The sequence below is a fragment of the Rhopalosiphum padi genome, chromosome 4, assembly GCF_020882245.1.
Source record: "Rhopalosiphum padi isolate XX-2018 chromosome 4, ASM2088224v1, whole genome shotgun sequence".
NCBI classification, from domain to species: Eukaryota; Metazoa; Arthropoda; class Insecta; order Hemiptera; family Aphididae; genus Rhopalosiphum; species Rhopalosiphum padi.
This window is the reverse complement of record NC_083600.1, coordinates 35,093,596-35,116,843: the sequence shown is the minus strand read 5'-3', so window position 1 is coordinate 35,116,843 and position 23,248 is coordinate 35,093,596. Positions and strand designations below refer to the sequence as shown.

The 23,248-nt window shown below is 26.9% G+C and overlaps 2 protein-coding genes across 3 annotated transcripts; one reads left to right on the top strand and one right to left on the bottom strand.

Moving 5' to 3' along the window:
* The first annotated feature begins 503 nt into the window (after nucleotides 1-503).
* Nucleotides 504-3,415, top strand: LOC132929411 (very-long-chain (3R)-3-hydroxyacyl-CoA dehydratase hpo-8-like). The gene is made up of 5 exons (XM_060994746.1): nucleotides 504-852; nucleotides 925-1,042; nucleotides 2,290-2,516; nucleotides 2,588-2,766; nucleotides 3,170-3,415. Exons 1-5 carry the CDS (start codon nucleotides 764-766, stop codon nucleotides 3,259-3,261), a joined length of 705 nt encoding a protein of 234 aa, XP_060850729.1. The 5' UTR covers nucleotides 504-763; the 3' UTR covers nucleotides 3,262-3,415.
* A 1,403-nt stretch (nucleotides 3,416-4,818) lies between these two features.
* Nucleotides 4,819-10,070, bottom strand: LOC132929410 (myotubularin-related protein 9). Of its 2 annotated transcripts, XM_060994744.1 has the most exons (8): nucleotides 9,879-10,070; nucleotides 9,591-9,751; nucleotides 9,160-9,307; nucleotides 8,946-9,085; nucleotides 7,798-7,923; nucleotides 5,848-6,338; nucleotides 5,357-5,774; nucleotides 4,819-5,187 (listed from the first exon to the last, which is right to left on the bottom strand). In XM_060994744.1, the coding sequence occupies exons 2-8, from the start codon at nucleotides 9,735-9,737 to the stop codon at nucleotides 5,026-5,028; spliced, it is 1,632 nt and encodes a 543-aa protein (XP_060850727.1). In that variant the 5' UTR covers nucleotides 9,738-9,751; nucleotides 9,879-10,070; the 3' UTR covers nucleotides 4,819-5,025. The 2 variants fall into 2 exon arrangements, with proteins under 2 accessions (XP_060850727.1, XP_060850728.1); XM_060994745.1 differs by lacking the exons at nucleotides 9,160-9,307; nucleotides 9,879-10,070 and having other exon boundaries at nucleotides 9,591-9,725.
* Between the last annotated feature and the right edge of the window lie 13,178 nt (nucleotides 10,071-23,248).

The following is a 23,248-nucleotide window of genomic DNA, read 5'->3' as shown; positions in this document are numbered from 1 at the left end:
TATACTATAAAAAATAATAGTGAGTAATTTTTTGGGTGGGAGGGAAATAAAAAACACTCAAATTCATTTACACGTAACACGTAACAAATGCCACTCGACTCTTGGTTCTTGGATATTCGTAGTATAGAAACAAGTAGAATTTATATACAGAATATAATATATAGGTACCTATCCACTTTGGGTATGATATTATTCTGATTTTCTAGTTTTCCACTGCGATTTGCAATTCGATTATAGACCTTAAAAATCATATTAACTATTAAGAGTACAAGTACGTCTTATAGGAAAAAAATAGTATAATATTATATTAAAAATTTAATATGGTTTAAGAATTCGATATACGAAACTCTAAGATAGTAACTGTTGCGAATTTGCGATACTGAACCAAAAAATACAATAGTAAGATTATTATTATTCTATGATATAATACAATATTTCATACCAACTACCAACCAAGGTGAATTGATAACCTATCAAACCAAACCACCTTGATACGAATGATAATCGTTGATTCGCTTTTCGCTTGAGTGTTTGACGTTTTATGAAATTTGTACAGTTGTAACTTTTAACTCGACAGTTGCTTGTTGTCGGTGACTCGGCGTATCGTGTACGTTGTATAAACACCAAAAACCCGACACTGTGTTGATCTCATTCGTAAAAAGATTGTGAAATTTGCTTAGTTTTAAAATTTATTTTATTATTCTTCTTATTTTTTCGTTTAAATAATTTTTTATTTTCACTTAACGTAATACTGTGTTGTATAATGGCGGTGACCAAGGGAAAAACGAACAAAAAAATTAATCCGGTAGTAAATGCATATTTGTTTGCATACAATTTCATCCAAGTCTTAGGGTAATCTACAGTCATTTGAATACTTTTCATACATGAGCTACAGAATGCTTGAGTTTATTGTTTTTTTTCTAGATGGAGTTATTTGTTATTTCAAATCGTTAATTTCTATATGAACCCACCCAAATCTCAATCATTGTGGGACGTCGTAAAGTATACAGTTGGAATTTTCCAAAACGCAGCGTTTATTGAGGTATATACATTTTTAATTGAAATATAATGTAAATTGCAATTTTTAGTTTGCTAAGAAAAATAAGAATAATTTTTATTGGATATTCTTTTTGTCTTAATGTTAATTATTATAGCAAATTGTATTACATTTAAATTTAATATTTTCTTATGTGTAGGTTTGATAAAAATAACATTAATCCTAAATTAATAATTAATAAGGAATTATCTATTACATTTTAAATAATAAAATACAAGCATTTCAGTAAATTTAAGTTGTTAAATAATATATATTTTTCTGATGAATAATAAATATAGTATTAAGTTTAAAATAATTTAGTATTATACGAATGTCATTGAATATGTAAGTTATTATTCATAATATTCACTATTTTAGGTCAAATGCAAGGTCAACAGTTCCTTGTTGGTCTATAACAAGTTTTAATTCATATAATGTACCTACAGGCTACCCTGTTGATATTGTATATAACAACTATTTAACAACAGGTTTATGTAGTTTAGCATGTCAAACCTATTCAAATCCAATATTATTTTCAAAAAATATATTATAATATCTTATTATATTAATCATAAATCATTAGTATAATTGAAGATAAAAATACTCTCACTAGCATAAGCAGTGCCAAATTTTTGCTTAGCCAAACTAGGCAGCTGCTTAGGGTCTTTACACTTCCCAGGCTCGAGTACCAAAAAATCTCACAAAATGGTTCAACCTGGAGAAATGGATAGAATATTATTCTTTTTTTTTTTTTAAGCTGGATAGAAATAGGTTTATAAGAATAGCATCTTATACATTTTTAAAAGGCCTTTTCTTAAGTAGTTGTTGTGGAATTCTGAGACCCTTAAATTCAGCACTAAGCATAAGTATAAAATCATAATTCACATCCATATTAATTTCATATAAACATTTTTCCTAAGTATACACTTACTTAATTAACCAAATATTTTTAGTCAACAATATTATGGTTCTATAGTTCCTTAAATACTAATAAAAATGTATCAATTGATTTGCCACTTGAGTAAGTAGTAACTAAAAATATTGTATATTTTGATCTTGACAAGTATACTGACAAATAACACTTTTATTCTTTATTAAATTACTTAGTAGGTATTTGTTATTATTTATAATTAAAAATTGTAGCATGAAAATTAAAAGATAAACTGTTTATAGGTATTCTTAAAGTAGTTAAAGTTTTGTTTATTTAATTGTATTAATACTAATTTTTATTATTAATATTATCATTAATATAGATTTTCAATGTAGCTTCTGGTTTGGTGAAATCAAATTTGGCAGTTACTACTCAACAAGTTCTGTCTCGTGTAGCCATTGTTGCTGCTATAGCATTTATACCAGAGACATCGGGCTCGCCTGGTTTACCATTAGCCTTAACTGCTTGGTGCTTTGCAGAAATTACCAGATACTCATACTATGGTTTCAATATTATTGGTTATATCCCTTATCTAATTACTTGGGCAAGGTAGTGTTTATTATATTAATCTTATTGTTGGGTTTACTATTGAATTATATGTTGGTAATGTAATTTTTTAGGTATACGTTCTTTTATGTTTTATACCCAGTTGGAGTTAGTGGTGAATTATTAGTATACTGGACATCATTAGGATATGTAGGAAGAACCAAAATGTGGAGTATTGAAATGCCTAATAAATTAAATATTGCATTTAGTTTATGGACTGCAATTGCCATAGTTATGCTGGTTTATATACCATGTAAGTATATTAATCTATGTATAAAAAATATGAAAGTATACAAGCTTTATAAAAAATGTTTTATGAAATTATATTTCTTAAATATATACGAAGTACAAATTGTCAGGGACAGCCTGTTAAAAAAATTGAGATTAATATTGTCCCTAATATCTTCAAATTATTATATATAATATTTTGAAAAGAGAAAGTGATTATACCAATAAATTAGACTATCATGAATAATCCAGTATCACGGTGGGCTAAGCTGTCTATGCATCTTCTATCCATATGAAAAGAATAATATTTAATAAAGATTTACATTATAATTACTTATGAAACTATTTAAAAAATAAACTTAGATTGTGCTAATATATCAGTCATTTATGATGTAATATGATTTTTTTGACATTTTATTTTTTTTTAGTATTCCCTCAAATGTATATGCATATGGTATACCAAAGGAAGAAAACACTTGGAAGCCCAGAAACCAAAAAAGTACAAAAAAAAGTTCAATGATTAATTTATTTGTATAATATACAACTGGGTCTAGGGTCTTGTTATTTTTTGTAAATTTTTGCCGCGTCTTTGCCAATTTTTTTATAGACTGTTTTATATATAAAATATCAATTAATTATTATAAATAATAAAGCATTATTTATTGTTTAAGTGAGATCACTCGTTTATTGTTTTTTTTATTTGTGTTTCTTTAATATTTTTCATTTTCTGGTGTATATTAGTGATAAAATACAAATTATAACTTATTTAATATACATGAACCATTAATACTATTACTTTCTTGAATACCAGAATATAACTGTAATGTACCTATTTCTATAAATAAAATATGTTTCATTTTATTATTTATTAACAAAGTTTGTTGGCTGCTGATGTTAAAACACACAAAAAATATTTTGATAAAATAAATTGAAGATTTTATAAATTTTATCATCTTTGTTTTTTAAAACTGAAATTTTTAAGACTATTTTGGTTTAAAACTGCATATTACTAAAAGTACCTGAGTACTATTATCAAGGATTCAAAAACATTATATTCTGATAGTCAAAAAGCACATTTTTGAAAAAATGTCATGGTTTGATAACAATTTAAAATTACAAGTGATACAAATTTGGAATTTTTTTAATAATTTAAGTTTAACTTATAACTTTAAATTTGAAAATGCCTCTTCAAAATAGCTTATTTTCAAAGTTTATGCACTTAAGTATTAAATTTATTATAATATTCATAAAATAATGTCAAGTATCACTTTCTGTTAGTGACTTATGAATGAACAGATAAATGTCATATGATATGAATGCTTATTTATGGGTTATATTTTCAATTTTAATTGTTAACAAAAAGAATAAAAGAATACATAAGTCATAAATTTAAGAAACTAAATTTATACAACTTTTTTTTAATCATTTAATACAAAAAAAATATGTATAATAATTGATATAAATATTAATAATTAAAATAAATTATTTTTTAAATATTGATTAAAATAAAAGTTATTACTTAGTTAAATTAGTTAATCATTTTTCAGTTCTTTTTTTTTTTTATTCTGTAAACCACCAGTTTCTATACTTAACACACCAATACCTAAAGAACTAAGGGAGGTGTAATTACTTTATAAACGAGGTGTAATGTAAGTTTATAAAATACCATTATTTTTAAATATTGATAATTAATGATAGAACCTAATTGTTATATATTATTAATAATAATATTTTGATTAATAAAGGCATAGATTTTTTTTTATAATTAGGTATTTGTATTACACAATATGCACCTGTATTAAATATATAACAATTATTATTAATTAGTTATTTAGCTTTATTGCTTTATGTAATTTATGTAACAAAAATCTTAAAAATAGTTATAACCAAACTGAAGGAAAATTTATAATTTGAAAAATAAAAATAAATTTGATAATTTTTTTTGATATAACTAGTTTAAAGCAATTCATGCTGTATTGCTGTATGCATAAAAAACAATTATCATTTTATTTTTATATAGAAATTAAAGTATTAAATAAATGTTACTGATCTATTTGATAGGTAAACATAAAAAATATTTGTTCTTTAAGTTATCAAGTTGTTTATTTTCAGGTAAATTAGTACATTATTTCATTGGAAATAAATAATAATATACATATTAATAAATATATTATATAATTTCTACAGTTGATTTACAAATAAAATGGCATAAAGATAGAATAACATATCATTAAATAATTGTTTGGTACCTGTATTGAATAATATAGAAAATATAATTAATTAGTTATGTAGATTTGTTACCAGACTCTTGAGCCTCGTTGCGTAGTTTTGTAGCTAAGACTTTTAATTCCTTATTCCGTTTTATTAAATCATCAATTGATTTTTTATATTTTTTTTGGTGTGTTTGATCAATAGACCATCTTAAGTACAAATCTCGCCATAATTCCTAAAAATTTAATTTGATTGCAAAATTACACAACAATTTCAACATACTTAAGCTAATATACTTATTGTAATAAAAGTAAGATTAAAATTAAAAGAAGTAATTTATCAAAAGTAATATCTTAAACAATGGTTAACAATAATAACATGGTATTAAATGATGATATACTTACTATACTAAATGGAGCAACAGAAGGCCAAATCACATTATTTGTATGTAGATATAGAGGATTAATAATTTCATCAATTTTTTGATCAAAGTGTGACCATAGATTTGGTTTTCCACATGGATTATTTTTCCGATCAGACTCACAATTACCATAAAATGTACTAAAATCTGAACAATATGAATGATCAACAAGTGATGATAAAAAATTTGTTGAAAACTGAAAACAGCATGGAAATTGATTGTGTATTTGCCAAGTACAATCTAAAAATAATAAAAAGGTGGCTCCTGATCCATGATGAAAAATTTTTGATGAAGATGATGAAGATACTTTTGAACGAGCTGCGTTATAACAACCACTTTTATGGCGAGTTTCAAATGGATGTCCTGCTTGAAGCCATTCTCTCTCAATTAGTGATTCAAATCTATAAATATTTATATATAAACATATTATTCAATAGACATAAGTAATAATAAAATAGTATTACAAATTCTTACCCTACAATTGTTCGACATTCTGGATTTAATATCAATTGAGTTAATGATATTAATACCAATGTTGCATCTGTGCTCTCTGATCCATGTACCAAAACTGAAGCTCGCTCTTTATTTAAACATTGAGCTACTAAACAAGCTGCATTTAATGTATCTTTAACATGGGACAACCATTCACTCCCATTTAATTTGTTAAGCCATCGTTCTATAGTACATGTTGTATCATTACAAGCTTCAACTATTTTTGATAAGCTGTCCAATAAAACATTATGGCGTTCAAGAGCTGAATTTACTCGTCTCCACTGAGGATAGTGAGCTTCCATCTCAAATCCACCTCCACGAGCTTTGGCATTTGTAGCATTTGCAACACTACGGGTATCAATTATATACCCTCTTTTTCCAGGACCAAGTACAGAGTTTATAACACGTTCATCTTGTTTACAACGTTTAGAACTTGAACCAACTAAAGGCTGACTGCTTCTCATTAGCACACTCTACACATAATACATTTGTTTTTATTAATTATTTTTTTAACAGATAATATTAACATTTTTTAATACATTTTAGATTCTGAGCTGAGTGATGAGTGTATTGATTTTACAATGTGTTTATTTTTTTTTAGCCGTAAACTTTTTTTAGGGCTGAAAAAATAGAAAATTGGATGTAATACTTTAGAAGGTAAATAGGGAAAAACAAAATTTTTTTTAAGAACAGGAATTTTTACGTGTAAATTCAATTTTTGACAAATCAATATTATTTTTTTTATAGTGCAACTAAAAAATGAATACTTGAAATTTTTACCATATGTTTATATTATTGTATATTTTGACATTTTTAAAATATCAACAATTTTTTAAGCTATATATAGACTGGGAAATTTTCAATTTTTTTTTTTTATAAATGTCGATATAAAATTATTTGCTAATTGGCTAGATAGAATTTCTTGAAAATTTAATATAAAGCTCCTCATAAGTTGTTATTTTCTTAATCAAAAAATTTTGAAAATGGAGGAAAATCTAGCCAAAAGATTTTTTATTAGTGTTAAAAGTTAAAATTTTGTCAAAATACATAAAAATTGAGAAAATAAACAAATTATTTTGTAGTTAAAAATTCTTAAAAATATTATATACCTATGATTTGAACATTTAATATGAGGTTTTTTGTAAGGTTTTTAACCTCTTACAAAAAAAAATTCTATTGGAATGCCAAATAAATTTTTAATGAGAAATTAAAGTTTAAATATTCACCCGTATTTCTTCTTAAATAATTTTTGATAATTAGTTGTATTTCAAAAAATAAAAATAAAAGTAGATACTTATTTACACCAAATGTTTCATCATAATTTTCATTATATGATAACATTTTAAAAATATTTAAATTTTTTTGAGTTATTTATAGGCATAACTAGTTAAATAATTTTCAGAATTCAGTTATTTCTGTTTTGTCCACTGTACATGAGCCATCTGGATCTGGTACTTTAAAGGGGAGAAACAAAGGTGTGTCTCTTTGAGCACTATTTTTGTTGCTTTCCAATCTGAATGTAATTTATTTAGAGTATGATTCACATTTAAATTATGTAAGTTATTTTTTTAGTGAGTCCATAGTGATCTAGTTTAACGTTTTTCATTTTTTAAACTACTTAATGTAGGAACATTTATAAAAAACATAGTTAATGATTAACTGAATAAGAAGAATTTAATGCAACAGTTTGTAATATTTGTATGAATATTTTTTGGGTAATTATGGCATCTCACATATTTTCAGGCAATTCAAATTTTATGTTAAGTATTATTACTTATTAATGTCTTTTAAGAACAGTTAACAGCATTTTATCTGGTTAGTGGATTTTTTATTAGTCAGATTGACAGTGAAGAATTAAGAGTAAGGAACATAGCATAGCAGACAAAAGATGAAGTTTTAATTGTAACAAAAAATATAGTTCTAAAAACTTACGCCTTTTTCATGACGATAGCTCAAAACTGGGAATCGACCATTTTGTCGAAACTTAGCAGAAGCAATCAACATGGAATCATCAACATTGGATGGAACAACAGTTAATTCTGGGTAAGTACTACAAACCTAGAAAGTTATCAATTTGTTTAAAATTTGATTTCATAAGAATAGGGTTAGGATTTATATGAAAAAAAAAAATACTTAAAAAAAAATAGTAATTGTATAAAAATTGATCATAAGTAATACAATTTAATAATTTATATTACTACCAGTTTTGAAAACTGCAAGAAAATATTTCAAGAATTGCCTTAGCAACTTTAATTTGATAATTGTTTAATTGAACATTGTTTGAAATTGTTTATATAAATTGTACTTAAATTGTCACAAAATATAAAATGTAATATCTACATGGCAAACATTTGTCATACTAATGATTAGTAAATAAATCAATAAACAATCATAGTCCACATTTCTACAAGCTTATCTTTTACTTGATAACCGTGTAAATTTATGAATAAACAATATTTATAAATAAAAAACAAATAAAACAATGATTGTTGATCTTCATTAGAAACATTCAAATTTACATTAGTTTTTTCAAATAAATATTCAAAAACTCTAAACATATACAATTATATGAATTTTGATTAAAATATGTAAATAATAAGTTTTATAAAATTTAGTGTGAACTGAATTGTAGACATAACTGATAATTAATGTATAAAATCATGTATATACCAATGGTTCTCAACCTTTTTGGATTTATGTCACATTAAGCCACTAAAATCAAACAGTGCATCACCCTAACATCAAAATAATAAACCATCTTAACCATATATTTTATATATAAAAAAAAAATACAGTAAAAAATAACAAGTATACATTTTATTTGAGTTGCTGGGTTCAATAAATGTTGACACTTTAAACTTTAAATTGGAAAAAAAAATATAATAAAAAAAAAAAAATAATGATTTATACATGTAATGGGAAATTTGGCCCAGGTGGAGATTTTGTGTCAACCCTTAAGCTGGGCCCATGTCATCCCGGTTGAGAACCACTGTGTTAGAAAACTGGAAAGAATGTGCTAATGCATAGAAATCCTAGTTCTACTTATGAGTTACAATATAAAAATAAATTTAAATACATACCCTATAAGACTTATTGACCTGAGATATTCTCCACATCGAATCACCAGCAACTAATTGTTCACATTGGGATTGTACATCAAATGGTGAACGATATTCATTGCTTTTATTTGAAAACATATGGTGTAGATAATCTGCTTCATCTAAAAATTACACAAAAAAATTAAAAACATACATTTCATTCTTTTGTAATATCATATTTTGATATTTCATTAACCTGTCATTATGAGTGATTCAATAGAAGCAGCAACAGAGGTAGCTTGTTCAATATATGGCATATCAAAAACAATAATTCTAAAGTCCTTACACTTTAAAGTAATGGTATTTAGTTTTCTCTCTACAATGTCAATGTTACGATTCAAAATCTAAAAATATTAAAATAAATAATGTAATTTTTCAACTATGACACTAGTTATCATTAAACTAGAAATATTATTTATTTATTATAATATTATATAATACATTTTCTTTATAGTTTATTACTATGTTCTAAGTGTTCTCTCAGTGTAAAGTTAAAAACTACATTTATAAAAATTGAAAATATAAAATCAGGAAATATTGGAAAAAATATATTTTCTAACACAGGTACCTACCTATTTTTACTTTATAAAAAAAAATACATAAATTAAACCGACTTTGGCTATTTACCCATAGTTCAACATCCTCAGATCTTGATGAAAATATTAAATGATGACCAGTAATGACTAGTGTCCCAGTACTAGTGTTGGATATGTGCGGACCTCTCATGGTCACACCATTTAACTTTGGAATTCTAATTTTATCAGCAAACTCCATTTTAAGATCATTTCCTGATGATCAAACACAAAATTTCAAATAACCGTGTGCATTATTCATAACTAATGTCAAATCAATTGTTGAATGATTTCTTTTTATTTTGGTTTATCAAAAGTATTATAATATAATTGTTGTTGTTACCTTCTAGATTTCCATTGTAAATTATCACATGAAAACCATTAAACTATTGGTGTAAATCGGTAACGTTTATATGTTTTGTTCTATGGCATATTGTTCGAAATTTTACAAACTCTACAAGTGTTTTTAATAATTTGATTTCGCCCTTTTTTCCACTGGCACAAACATAACTGTTATCGTCGATATCGAACACCCAATTCGTTTTATCACTAAACATTGGTGATATCAGCCATAGATAAGAAAAAATATTTATTATAAAGAAATTAATTATACTAATCATAGATTAGTATGGGCTTGATAGCCTTTTTACGGATGTTATATAATTTGTTATTTTTAAAGGCTAATAAAATAAAAAAGTAAAATAAAAATTGTGTTAATTTTGATTTTTTCTTTTAGGACAGAGGACTACATAGAATTGCAATTTATACTATTTTTGAATTGAATGACAAATTTTAACACATATTTATATTATTTGTGATTTTGGACTCATACCGTGAAAAGTAATTAACAAACTAACAATATGTACGCAATTGTTATTTTTTATTTTAATAAACAACTAGGTATTTTATCTGTCTTTTTTTGATCAGATTTGTCTTATTTTTTGTTACCTGCTTTTTATACATGACACTTCAGTGCCACGTGTTAATATATTTAAGTGGGATCAATTGATCAATAATAAAATAAGTATTCTAAGACTGCAATTCTAATACAATAATCAACTATTAAATAATATATTAAAAAATGTTTATTCAATTATATCTATGACTGTTCTAGGGTTATTTTTATTATAAATATTTTATATTGTTTTTAAACAAATACAATAAATTTAAATAATATATTTTTATCATCTACACGACTACACTGCTGGGAAGGATTTTCTGGCTTCAACTTGAAATCTGAATGCACAGAATTTCTTTACAGTACTTACATAATACATATTATATGGGGGCCTGTATCTGAATTATAATAATTAAATACATCTTTAATCATGATCCAAAACTTCTATCATATTATACTCCAGACTATTGGTCTGAATGGACTTTGTCTAACTATATGTAGAAAAACAATATTTTTCATAGATTAGATAAATAATGTTATTAATCTATACTCTTATTTAGTAGGTAAGTTATTATAAACTGTTTTTTTTCACTGTCTGGTATTTTGTTTACTGTTTAGCATTGATGTAGTGGCCAGTAGGGTAGTTGCTACTAAAGTTAAGCTGGTTACACACTACGCGTTTTAGACGCTAACGTATGCGTTTAAAAAAACGCAGCGTTTTACCGCCTAAAATTAAACACCTGCGTTTAGAAGCGCCGAACGCTCGGACGCGTACGGTTTCGCGATAGTGTAAACGTTTGTATGCGTTTTTAAAACGCGTTGTGTGTAACCAGCTTAAAATATGTATCTATCAAAGTTTGTTTACTAGATGGCGTACAACAATCTTCGTACCACAATGTAGATAAAAATACTAAATACATAACAATAATACTAAATATACTTTTTTTACCAACCTTTCGTAGTTTACGCAAGTATGGCCAACCGATTTGGCATCATTAATTAGTGGTTACTGATGACATTCTAAGTAATTTACATAATTAAATATATATGATAATGATAATTATTTTATAAAACAAAATAAAAAAGTGAAATAGAATATTATTTCCCATAAATTGATTGAGGTTTTTGAAAAAAAAAAACATAATATATTGTACATTTTCAAGAAAAATAAGATGAAAAGTCAAAAGGGTAAAGTTTGTGAGAAAATAAAGGTTAAGTATGAAATATGAACAAACAAGAGAAAACTATAAAAATACATTCATCACTCTGTTCAAAATCTAAAATATTAAAAATGGTTTATTTTGTTAGTAATTACATATATTATTTTATTACCAAACTCCAAACCTTCAAACCTTCTACATTCATAAGTCAAAGATATACAATTTAAACTAATTTACCTATAGCTTTTACGTCATATTTGCATGTGTTGTATTCGTCTTACTAACGTAGGTACATCATAGCAAATTTGCGTTCAGCACTTCAGCAGAATCCATTTTATGTTGATATTTAAATTTTTAAGTGAGTTACGAGAATTTTAAAATTGTAATACTTTATATAATTATAACTCACTTACAAATTAAACTATCAATAAAAGCCTTTGGAATGACTTAAATAATATTATTATTACCTTTAAGTTTGATAATAGGTAAATCTACTCTAATATTAAAGCTAACATCATAAAATGTATTCTGCTGAACGCATATTTGCTATGATGTACGTTTGTAAGACAGAGACAACATATGCGAGTATAACGTCATCTAAAATGTGAAATTTATCGTTAAAAGATAAATCATGCGATTAAAAAATACTAAAAACAATCAATCCTCTCTGAGTGAACGAGATTAAATAAAATTTATTGTAAAATCAATAAAATTACCTAAACTAACTTATAGTCTGTTTGCAAAGAATCAAAAATCCGAAAATGTAACAATAATCGTATTCATTTCGCAGCGTCGCAGTCTATGTTTCTTATTATAAAGTCAAAACATAGCAGTAAAATGTAGATGGCGCGGCTGTTATCGTTTAAACGCATTGTTATGAATACAATAAAATATAACCCTTAATCACCGTCATTGTGAGGGCATTTGAGAGGGGTATACTTAGTATAGGCACACAAATTGTATGAGTTCAAACTGCTATAAAACCTAAATTAATATTATTTCGGTAAAACTAATTTTTCAAGGCGAGGAAAATCTTACCTAAGTAAAATCATAAATAATAATATATCTAGCAACATTATTGCATTATTATTAGACATTATTAAGTTCAACATTTTTTTGATTTCAGCATGTGTTTATTTATTTTAAGTAATATTTAAAACTAAAAAGCTATGTTTTGTATTTAACTAATAAATATTTTATATTTAAAAAATAACTTATGATAAAAAAAAATAAAATATATAAGTTTAATAACAACTTACCTACTATTTATTTTAAAATTAAGATAGAAAATAGATAATGAAAGATTAGAATTTTAAACTTATTATTCATATTTTTCTTAAAGTGCTCATTGAATATAATTCTACAAATAAATTCGAATGTTTTTAACTAATTTTCAGGGCCTCGTAGTTTAGAAAATACCTGAGGCCACACAAATTGTAACGGTGATTCTATATACATTGTATATATGCTACTATATAATCATATACAAGTAGTTAAAAAATATCGATTAGGAAATATGAAAATTGCAAGAGTTATCGACTAGACAACGATATTGCAAACATCATGATTAGTTGATGATAAATCCTGTACATTAAACACGATTCCAATTTCCAGCTGTGGCAAAGTTTCACTCAAGTATATTTATATATAGGTATAAGGTAACTATAATATGACCTATCTATATAATATAACTACTTAACTACGTACTGAGCCTGCATGTGTAAAATGTTTCCGGTCAAACTCGTTATAATAATGGTATATTATGTAGGCATAACGAGGTACCTTACACTAGCACGTGTATATATGTAATATGTGTTACACGAAATGTATATTACACGCGTATAATTCAATACAATACTGCTAACGAAAATGAAAAAAACCGTGACATTACTTGTGTGCGATTGTCGGTTATTAGTACGAGTTAGCGCAAGCGCGTATACTTATTGACCTATTTTGGACTATACCGGTTTATCAATATTATTATTTTTGTCATCATTTTTTATTAGAACAAAAGCTAGAAAGAGTCGGTGGTAAGTATAAAACTTTTTGTGGTTCAATGTGTGGATGCCATTTCAGCAATAAACTCAAGAGTACTTTCTACATTAATAATAGTACATAAAGAAGATTATACTTGAAGCACTTATATGGTAACTATAGACATTGAGGAATTTAATTATTTACTAAGACTTTCGTTTGAAGCATAGAACTATACGGAAGCGAGTCTTGGACTTTTACTATAATACCCAATACACACGACCCAAAGAAAATATAAGCAATGGCGATGTGGACTACATAGTGCAAAATAATTAAGATAACCAGGACAAGAAAGAAATAAAATCAAAAAATGCTAAACATGGCCTAAGAATCAAGATAGATCATTAAAATAATAGAAACAGGGAGAACAAAGTTTATTTGAAACACTATGTGTTACAATTATTTGTCTTAAATATAATAGAAGGGAAAATAAATGCAAAAGAGAAATAAAACAACCGAGAAATACAATTATAAAGAACCTGATAATTTAAGAAGAAATTATCTCTACCAAGCTATGAGTCAATGAAAGAAAATATAAGATTGATTGTAGATTTAGGTAAAGCATTTAGATAAAAATAAATAAATATGTAAGTTACTAAGTTAACATTGATTAATTAAAAAGTTATACCTAACCTGCCTATTGAAAAATTTAACTTTGATTTTGCTCTACTATACATTTTAGAAAAAGTTACTTGGCAGTTGGTGGTGCCTTTTAAAATAGAACGCCCGCAATATATTATATATATATATGACTTTTGCCTCGGTTTGACACACTGATCTCCACATAATTTGACCATATATGTTGCTGTCACATTATATTGTTGCGGATATATATAGGTAGGCAACTCAAAATCGTAGGTAGAGGTACTTATGTAAATACAAAAATAACATTATAGGATTCGACTATGTATTAATGTATTATTCTCATAATATTATCTATTTAGGTTCAAGAATAAAAGTAATAATAAGTATTATAGGTGTGCTTACTTAATAAAGTTTATTCATATGGTATTATAATTAATAATATGATAGCTAATAGGAAATAATACTACTGTATTATATTTATTATATACATACAAAAATAAACAATATACCATATTGCTGAAATGGGTGAAAAATTGATGTACCTATATATTTCGGTTAGATAATATGATAATTAGTGATAATTGATTGTAATAATTGGTGTCATTTTTCAATTTTCGTGTTATACCTATATGGCTATATAATAATAATAATAATAATTTAATGTACCTAATATCTATAATAGCTCTACCTATATCCCCCGAAGTTTGAAATCGTATTATAATATAATAAATAATAATATTATGTATTGTGTTTATAATGTTAATAAAGTATGGTTCATATAGTAATATTTTCAGACTTATTATATAAAGGCATATCGAAGCGTTTGATGTGTAAAAATATAAAATATAATATTTTAATATATAATACCTACCTAGTACCTATATTTATATTTACTCGTGTGACAATACCTAACTTTAGTAAAAAATTGAATAAAAGACGCACACACACAAATCTAATCAAATAAATTTCTAGACGAAATTCCAATTTGACAACGAAGACGAAACCAACAATTATTATTACTCGACGAGATCACGCCTACGGACTATACAGCACGAGAGGCATATATAGGCACACGCGCGTCGTGTGTGTGGAAACGAAACACTATTTAACCATAGAAATGGAATACGAGCCGAGACATTGACCTATTTGTTTTTGGAAACCTAATATGTCATTTACAATTATTATTGTACACGCATATTTTTAACGAAAATATATGTTGTATTATATAATAAGTAAAACTATGATTACAATATTCAATCAGTGTGTCTGTAGGAATTATCAACAGGGTTTCAATTTTAAGCGTACACTTAAAAGTTAAAATACATTTTTAATTTGTATAGACTAAATAGTTAATATAAAAATATATTTAATTACATTAAAAATTCAAAAAATATTTTTAATTACAAGTATATAAATAAACTGTAATTTTTTTGTTTTGGTCGTTAATTTATAAGACATCATAGTAGTCTATCGTTAATTCACTCATATATTCATCATTCCAAACTAATTTAATCTATTTTCATTCGTGAATCGTGCTTAGCAATTATTATGTTTTAATGCTAAAATAGATTTCCTACTACTTGCAGTTTGTAAACCCTTCGTGTTACAAAATTCTAAAATGTTTGACAGTGCAGTGGCATTGAAATTGAACCTATAACTCGAGAGGGGTAACCACCCCATTTTTTTTCGGTGGTTGAGGTTCGCGGGTATCCAAAATGTAAATTATAATTGTCTAATTATGTCTAGCAGGAATAGGGATAAACAAACATATTGTCCGCGACAAATTTAATAACATATAGGTATACGCAGCGTATAGTTTTTCAATTGTTTCGAATAAGTTGTCGAAGTACGTATAGTCAACATAAAATAAATATAAAAGGTATTGCGCAAAAGGTAGCGAGTAACGAGAAATAATTTTTGCCTCCACTTCTCAACTTTATTTTAGTTCATCGCCACCGTGACCGTGAATGGTAAAATTGTTTTATTACATATTTACATTGACACATTGTTGAAGTCTAAATAGCGCACTATTCGATAAAATTTGCCACGTTATATTAGCATTTACCGTTTAAAAAAGTTTGGACTAAACAGATCTAAATTCTCAATTCTGTACCTGAAGACAGCGACGGATTCCAAGTGACTTAATAACATTAATTAATTTAAAAAAAACTAGGGATTACCCTAAAGTCTGTTGTGGAGGCGTTTTAGCTGCAGGTTTTGAGTGCAACTGCCAACAGTGCCAACTTGTAAATGAAAAATGAGTATAGGCTACTGTAATGAATGTTAAATTTGAATTTAATAATATATCATTGTATAAACAGTTTGACAATGTCTACCTTTAATCAGCTATATAGTTAAGTACCTATACAATATATTACAATAAGTAAATTATTTCTCAAATAGTAAATATAAATACACCAATATGGACAATATGGTAATAATACCTGTAGGGCTGTAGAGTAAATTTAGTTTTGCCGAAAAAAATTTTAACGTATCATAGATGATTGTTATACATATTAAATAACTCAATATTGATGACCTGCCGTAGAATGGTGTAATAAATAAATTCGTGGTATAAATAGCTAAAAATCAGCCCAAGTATTTTAAAGATTGCACTGTGCCTGTAATAAAGATATACGTTATTGAAAAAATTTAAGTTTCAATAATTAATATTTTTTTAATTACTTACAACAAAACAGAAAAAAATCGTTTGATTTATGTGTAAATATTAAATATATAATATTCAAATTTATCAAAACTTTAACTCCAAACTCACATAAGAAATTAATGTAGTTTAACACGGGTGTGAAGTTGCCCCTCTCCCCACATTCTCTAAATTCTGAAAAATTGTTTTCAAAGGTTTTCAAATTATTTTCAAGAAAATGGCGTGTAGGTTTGAAGGAAATTGGAGAATTTGGGGGGGGCAACTTCTCATCCGTTAGTTTAACGACTTTACGCTCAAATGTTTTCTTTTTTCTTTAAGAACAACTTGTAAGTTTTTGAGTAATCTTGTATAACATTTCCAAGTTTTTGCTTTAAAATTTTTTAAATGTTATGAATTTTTAACTATAAAGATTGAAAAAAATAATTTGTAAAATTTTCGTGATATATAGTTTAACGATTTTTTTCAAAATTTGAACCTTAATAAAATGAAGTATAAACAATTATTTGAAAATATTATAAAATTTAAATGTATGGCAACAATGTTATTATTATTTTTAATTTGTTTTTGTAGATATTATGTATAGCCGCATAGGTATACCTCTTGCCGTTGCTAGATTACTAAACGTTCATTTTTTCCCTATATAATTAAAATTTAAGCTTAAAAGGGCAAGAGTTAAGATAGAAGAATTTAATTTTTTAAGATATAATACAAAATATAATAATCACTTGGTATTATTTGGTATTGCATAAAAAATAATCTACGTTTAGGCCATACATCAATTAAAATTATTTTTTATTGAGATCTCAATTATTGTAAAATAATAACAATAGTGTAATATTATACGGCATAATGCATATTATTTTTCATTTATATTATACTCTAATACTGATGGTTAATTATAGCCACTTTTATCTTCTACTGAAATCGTACTTTATATGAGCACATCATTTTTTCGTTCATTTAATAATTCATAGGTTTTAAAATTGTAATAGGTAATAGGTAATAATAGATACTCGCTTCAATAGTTTATTATAATTTACAACAAATATACACCGTAATTTTTTATACTGAAATTGTTACTATGAATGCTATGTATATATATGTTTTAATAACATATAGATAATTTGGTAAAACACTAGCAGTTACAAAATTTCTTGAATAAATAATTTTGTTTGATGTGCACTGCTGTCAACTTTTGTCTGTCTGTTTCCACGACAGCTTAACACCGCTGATAATAAAGCGGTAATGACCTAGTTAAAAGTTATTTGGCCTAGTCACACAGGTACAAATGTACAATAAATGCATTTTATAATTTATAATCGAATGTGAATTTAAAAATCCTTGAATTTACCAAAATTTGTTTTATCATGGCCAGTGTTTGCTTTCTGTTGCAGTAGGTACATAACTATATTGTGTTCATAAATATAAGTAGGTACCTACCTTTCGCGAAATTCCTTATAAGTTTATGCTCAATAACAGTTAGATACGTTGGATATAAACTGTTTATAGTACTAAAACGTCTAAAACTTTTATAGTAGTACCACGACGACAATATATTTTATGTTTTACATTTTCTTCTTTTCGTGTAGGTCTTCAGATTTATATTCCTAAATTCCTTATTCTCTTTCCAATAAATAGTAATTTGTATCACATTGTCTGTTTTATCATTGGTCATTTTAAATTCTTTTTGTACTTAACCAAAAACCAATAATAGGAAACATGTAAACTATTACATTTATAGTATTAGTTACTACGGCAAGTAGTAGTAGTGTTCCCAAGCGAATAAGCGATCTCCTATCCAAGTACTAAGTAGCTACGCCCGATATTGCTAAACTTCAGTGACCAGATGAGAATTTGTGTGTTCAACGTCGTATGGTCGTTGACGTCTGTATTCTATAACATTGAATTTAATGGTTATTTTATTATATCCTAATGGAATAGGTACTCGGTAACTGAATGACATGGTTTTTTCTTACCGTAATATTCGCTATATTAGGCGTTATTATAAAAAAAGATAGTAGACGGATAGAGCACAATCTGCAGCGGTTACGAGGTCGCCTTAAAGATTAAGATAAGTAAATTTAGTATATAGTTTCTTTTCTAATATACCTATGTATATGGTGAACTAATAAGCAAAAACGTCTATAACTAAATTACTCAGTATAGTCAGTGTCTTCATTGGCCCGTAAGTATAATGTATAAATACTATAAATATATAATACATTAATACCTCTTACCATTAGTTTTGATAAATGCCTCTGCCTTTAAACAGTTTAAACGACACATCATTACAAATCTACATATTACATAGTTTATTATTTTTATTAACTTAGATGATATACATTTAATTGCCTGTATAATATAGATTAAAATAATAATATATTATTATATATAATAATAAATATAATGTACCTAAATCGTTTATACGAAGAATATATACAATATATACATATAGACACATAGTATAGGTACAAAAGTACAAAATTGTATATGTTGGGTAATGTATAATCAGTTAGTAATACACGTACATAAATGCCTAACGTCTATTTTAATTATTGACTGTGTGTCTGTGTATACAAATAAAGTAAGTATAATAGATTTTACATTTACAGTGCAATACTGAAATAAGTCAAACGAATAGTACTCAATAATACCGGCAACAACAACCCCCGTAAGATTGATCTTGAACAATCGAATTATTTTAAAAGTATTCATATAATGTTTTAAATAAAGTACCTATACTGTGTTAAACTAAGTATATATACTATTTTGTGATTACATAATGTTTAAAAACGATATTAAATATTATAACTATTATTATAATGACTGGGAGAAAATAGGTACTTAGTAATAATATTATTATTCATTAATTGTTACTGTATTTATTTTACTAACTTTATATTTATGCGAAAACATTTAAAAGCGAACGACTGAACGAGTATGGTACGTACCTATATTATACGAGTATTCTTATAATATGTAAATATCGTACATTATTAACATTTGACATAATTATTGAACTTAACATTTTCATTAAGACAGTATATAAATACGCATAATAAGCACGAATACGTTTTTTTAAATTCTGAGAGGGACGTGTGTTTTTTTTTATTTTTGTTACAATTTACAAATTATTTCATAGTTAAAAATTCATAATATTTTCAATTAATTATTCACAGTTATATATACTACAGCCTACAGGTAATATATTGTGAATATATTTAATCAATTGTAATATTATACCATTATAATAATAAATTATTATACATACTATATACCTATATATAATATATGGAATGTTTTTGGCAATAATAAGTTCGACTTACCGTATTATTAATAGAAAAACAAATGACCTACTAATATTTAGTACAATTTAATTAAATAAACTATAAAATATCCTTAGAAGAGACTAGAGAGGTTGATACTACAGAATTGTTTTCCGTATAACTCAATAATAATCATTTTATGTTAAATTTGGCCGTTTTATTTATTATGATGTTATGCTAAGATATTTAAAAATGTAATATATAATATATGTTACGTACTAAATTCGGAATTTTATATTTTGAAAATTGTATAATATTCCTGATCAAAGTACAATTGCAATACAAAACAGATTTAATCGTATTTATAACGTTAATACAGTTGTTTTCCCACAAACAAAATATTTTAAACACAAAATCATTTTTTTTAATTTATATCGTTTGAAAATATTATTGAGTAAGTAGATATTTTTACATCTATATTTGCCGGCCGCCGGGCGTGCCTACAACGAAATTGCCGATTAAGATTATTTTGATATGAAAGTACAATGTCAATACTTTTAAGTTTCAAATTATTACTATTATTAGGTACATTTGACTTATGAATTATGACGAAACATAAACATGCTAAAAATTAGTTGCAAATTAATTTGGTTTAGGGGTGTATGTTGCTACTGCATATAATATAAACATTAAACGTAATGGAGCGTGTATAGGTAATCAGTACGTAGGTAATCGCAATAAATATGCAACTCTTACCAAAATCCAGTTAATAAAACAAATTAAATACTGAACGAGAATTTTAATTATACAGTTCAGTACATAATATGCAGCGTATACAACCATAGGTGACACTATAATTATGCACCTATTGCCTGTATCGGCTATTACAATATAATTGCATATTGTACCTACTTACCACTTATACACAACTACACAAGTCGGACACGTGCAGTTATATATTAAATAAATAATAAACATTGTAATACACGGTGTTTATATAATATTATATATAAAGACTGGATTTTGTATATAATTAATGTTCATATTTTTATTAGCAATTACATGCAGTAAATGGATTTATTTTCATCGATCATATAATATTTAAATAAATAAAATTACGAATTTTTGCATATCACCTATACATGTACATTTTTTATTTTATTATACAATTATTATAAATAAATTTATATATTGGGGTCCTTGGTTAGAATCAGCAATTTTTTATGCAGATAATTTCAAACATTTTAAAAATGTTATCAATAATAAACAATAAAAAACATTAAAAACTGTCAACAAATTCTAACTAAATCAAAAATAATTAACGATTTAACTTATATTAAAATTTCGATTGTTGTTGAAAGTATTAAAACAACTTGAGACTTTGGGTTTGCTATTTACAAATTCTATTATTAATCTTTTTGCATGGGTGGATCTAGAGTATAATAACATATGTTGTGTGCATATTTTACAATTTAAAATGCATATAAATCTGGTATTTAATTATATATTTAGTACCAGGTGACTGAGCTTAGCTAGGGTTCAGTTTTTCAAAAACTATATAATTGTTTGGTATAAAAAATTGTTTTATTGTTTTTATATATGTTTCATCATTTTTCTTATAATTAATCAACAAAAAGGATGTTTTATAAGGATTAACTCTACAATGCGTTTAATCGGAAATGTCAGATCGATTTAGAAAGATTTAAATCAATAATCATTCAAGTCGTTTGGAATGTTTATACGAAAAGAGTTAAATTATTGAAATCTATTTGTTAATGATTATTTTGTACACTTATATTATAGTATAGTATAATATTAGTATATTGATGTATTTTTTGATAATCATTTACTTCTTCATATACCGCGACTGCCATCTTAACTAATAAGTACCTTTTATCAAAAAACCCTAATTACGAAATCCGTGGGGCCTTTTTTGGGGAAAAATTGCTCAAGCACAATTATTATTGAGTTAATGATACAGGATAATATATTAAAGGATGTGATCAAATTTGTCGAAAAAGTACATTGTAATTTGTATTAGAATATTATTTTACGTGTTCGCGGCTTGCAGTATTATGGACGAATACAACATCACAATATCATAAATTATAATAACTAACTAATAACAACAAGTAATAATACACCAACAGCAATAATAATAATATTATTGCCGTGTGGCATTATTTAAGTAAAGTCAGTCGAAACGTAGGGCGCGCGCGGCGACCCGCGTAAACAAACAACGAAAAACGACGCGTAATAAAAATACGCGAATGTTTGTTGGCGATGTGGCCCATTCGTGCGAAACGTAAGCAGCGACAACGTTGAGCCAACTCGAGAGTGCGCGCGCGTGCGGGTATCGGCGAAGCGCGATGGCGGCTGTTCGTTGATCAAGCGGCGTAAGGGTCACGGGGCGGCGGTGTAGGGACGCTAAAAATATTACGCAGTAAGCGAAATGATGGATAAAAAAACTTTCGCCGGTGGTACCGAGCGTCGTCGTCGACGCCGTCCAAGTCGGTTACGTCACGGCACTCTCAGCGGCACCTCACCACAATAATGTACAATAATTATCGTGTCGCCAACAAACGCGCGCTGCACAATGTTTTCACCGTGCGAACCGCCGTCGTCGCTGCTGTTTCGCGCTAGCGGCACGAAGACCGGCCGGCCGGCCGGCTGACGGACAGGGCGGTGGGTCGGCGCGCGGGCTAGCGTATACCTGCGGAAAGCGCGTGCGCGCGAGTCCGTATGTGCGCCGTGCGCGCGCGCTGAGTCGATGCCGAAGTGGGTCAACCAATGTAAACACGGTACCGAGGTCACCGCAGACTCCCCTCGCGCCCGGCCGTTTGCCACTGCCGGCGGTCGTGCTGAAAGTTGTGTTTACGCGTGTCAGCTGAGCTGCCATCGAGGGCCGGCCGGCCGGCGAAGCGCGCATCATAATAATATAATATGTAGAGAAAAAATAATACGCACGCACAACCGACCGGCGCAACAACATTTTTGGCGTCGTTATTTACCGCTTAACTTTATTGTTGAAATTCGCACCGCACACACGCCGTACACATAATATTGCACATTATATACTATTATTATATTATTATAATGTCGCAG

Excerpts from the sequence above, each read along its gene's own strand:
- LOC132929410 (XM_060994744.1), bottom strand. The coding sequence starts at position 9,737 with ATGGAGTTTGCTGATAAAATTAGAATTCCAAAGTTAAATGGTGTGACC. Across the intron at positions 9,086-9,159 it reads TGAATCACTCATAATGACAG|ATGAAGCAGATTATCTACAC; the intron begins GTTAATGAAATA and ends TGTAATTTTTAG. Across the intron at positions 6,339-7,797 it reads GCTATCGTCATGAAAAAGGC|AGTGTGCTAATGAGAAGCAG; the intron begins GTAAGTTTTTAG and ends TATTATGTGTAG.
- LOC132929411 (XM_060994746.1), top strand. The coding sequence starts at position 764 with ATGGCGGTGACCAAGGGAAAAACGAACAAAAAAATTAATCCGGTAGTA. Across the intron at positions 853-924 it reads AATTTCATCCAAGTCTTAGG|ATGGAGTTATTTGTTATTTC; the intron begins GTAATCTACAGT and ends TTTTTTTTCTAG. Across the intron at positions 2,517-2,587 it reads TATCTAATTACTTGGGCAAG|GTATACGTTCTTTTATGTTT; the intron begins GTAGTGTTTATT and ends GTAATTTTTTAG.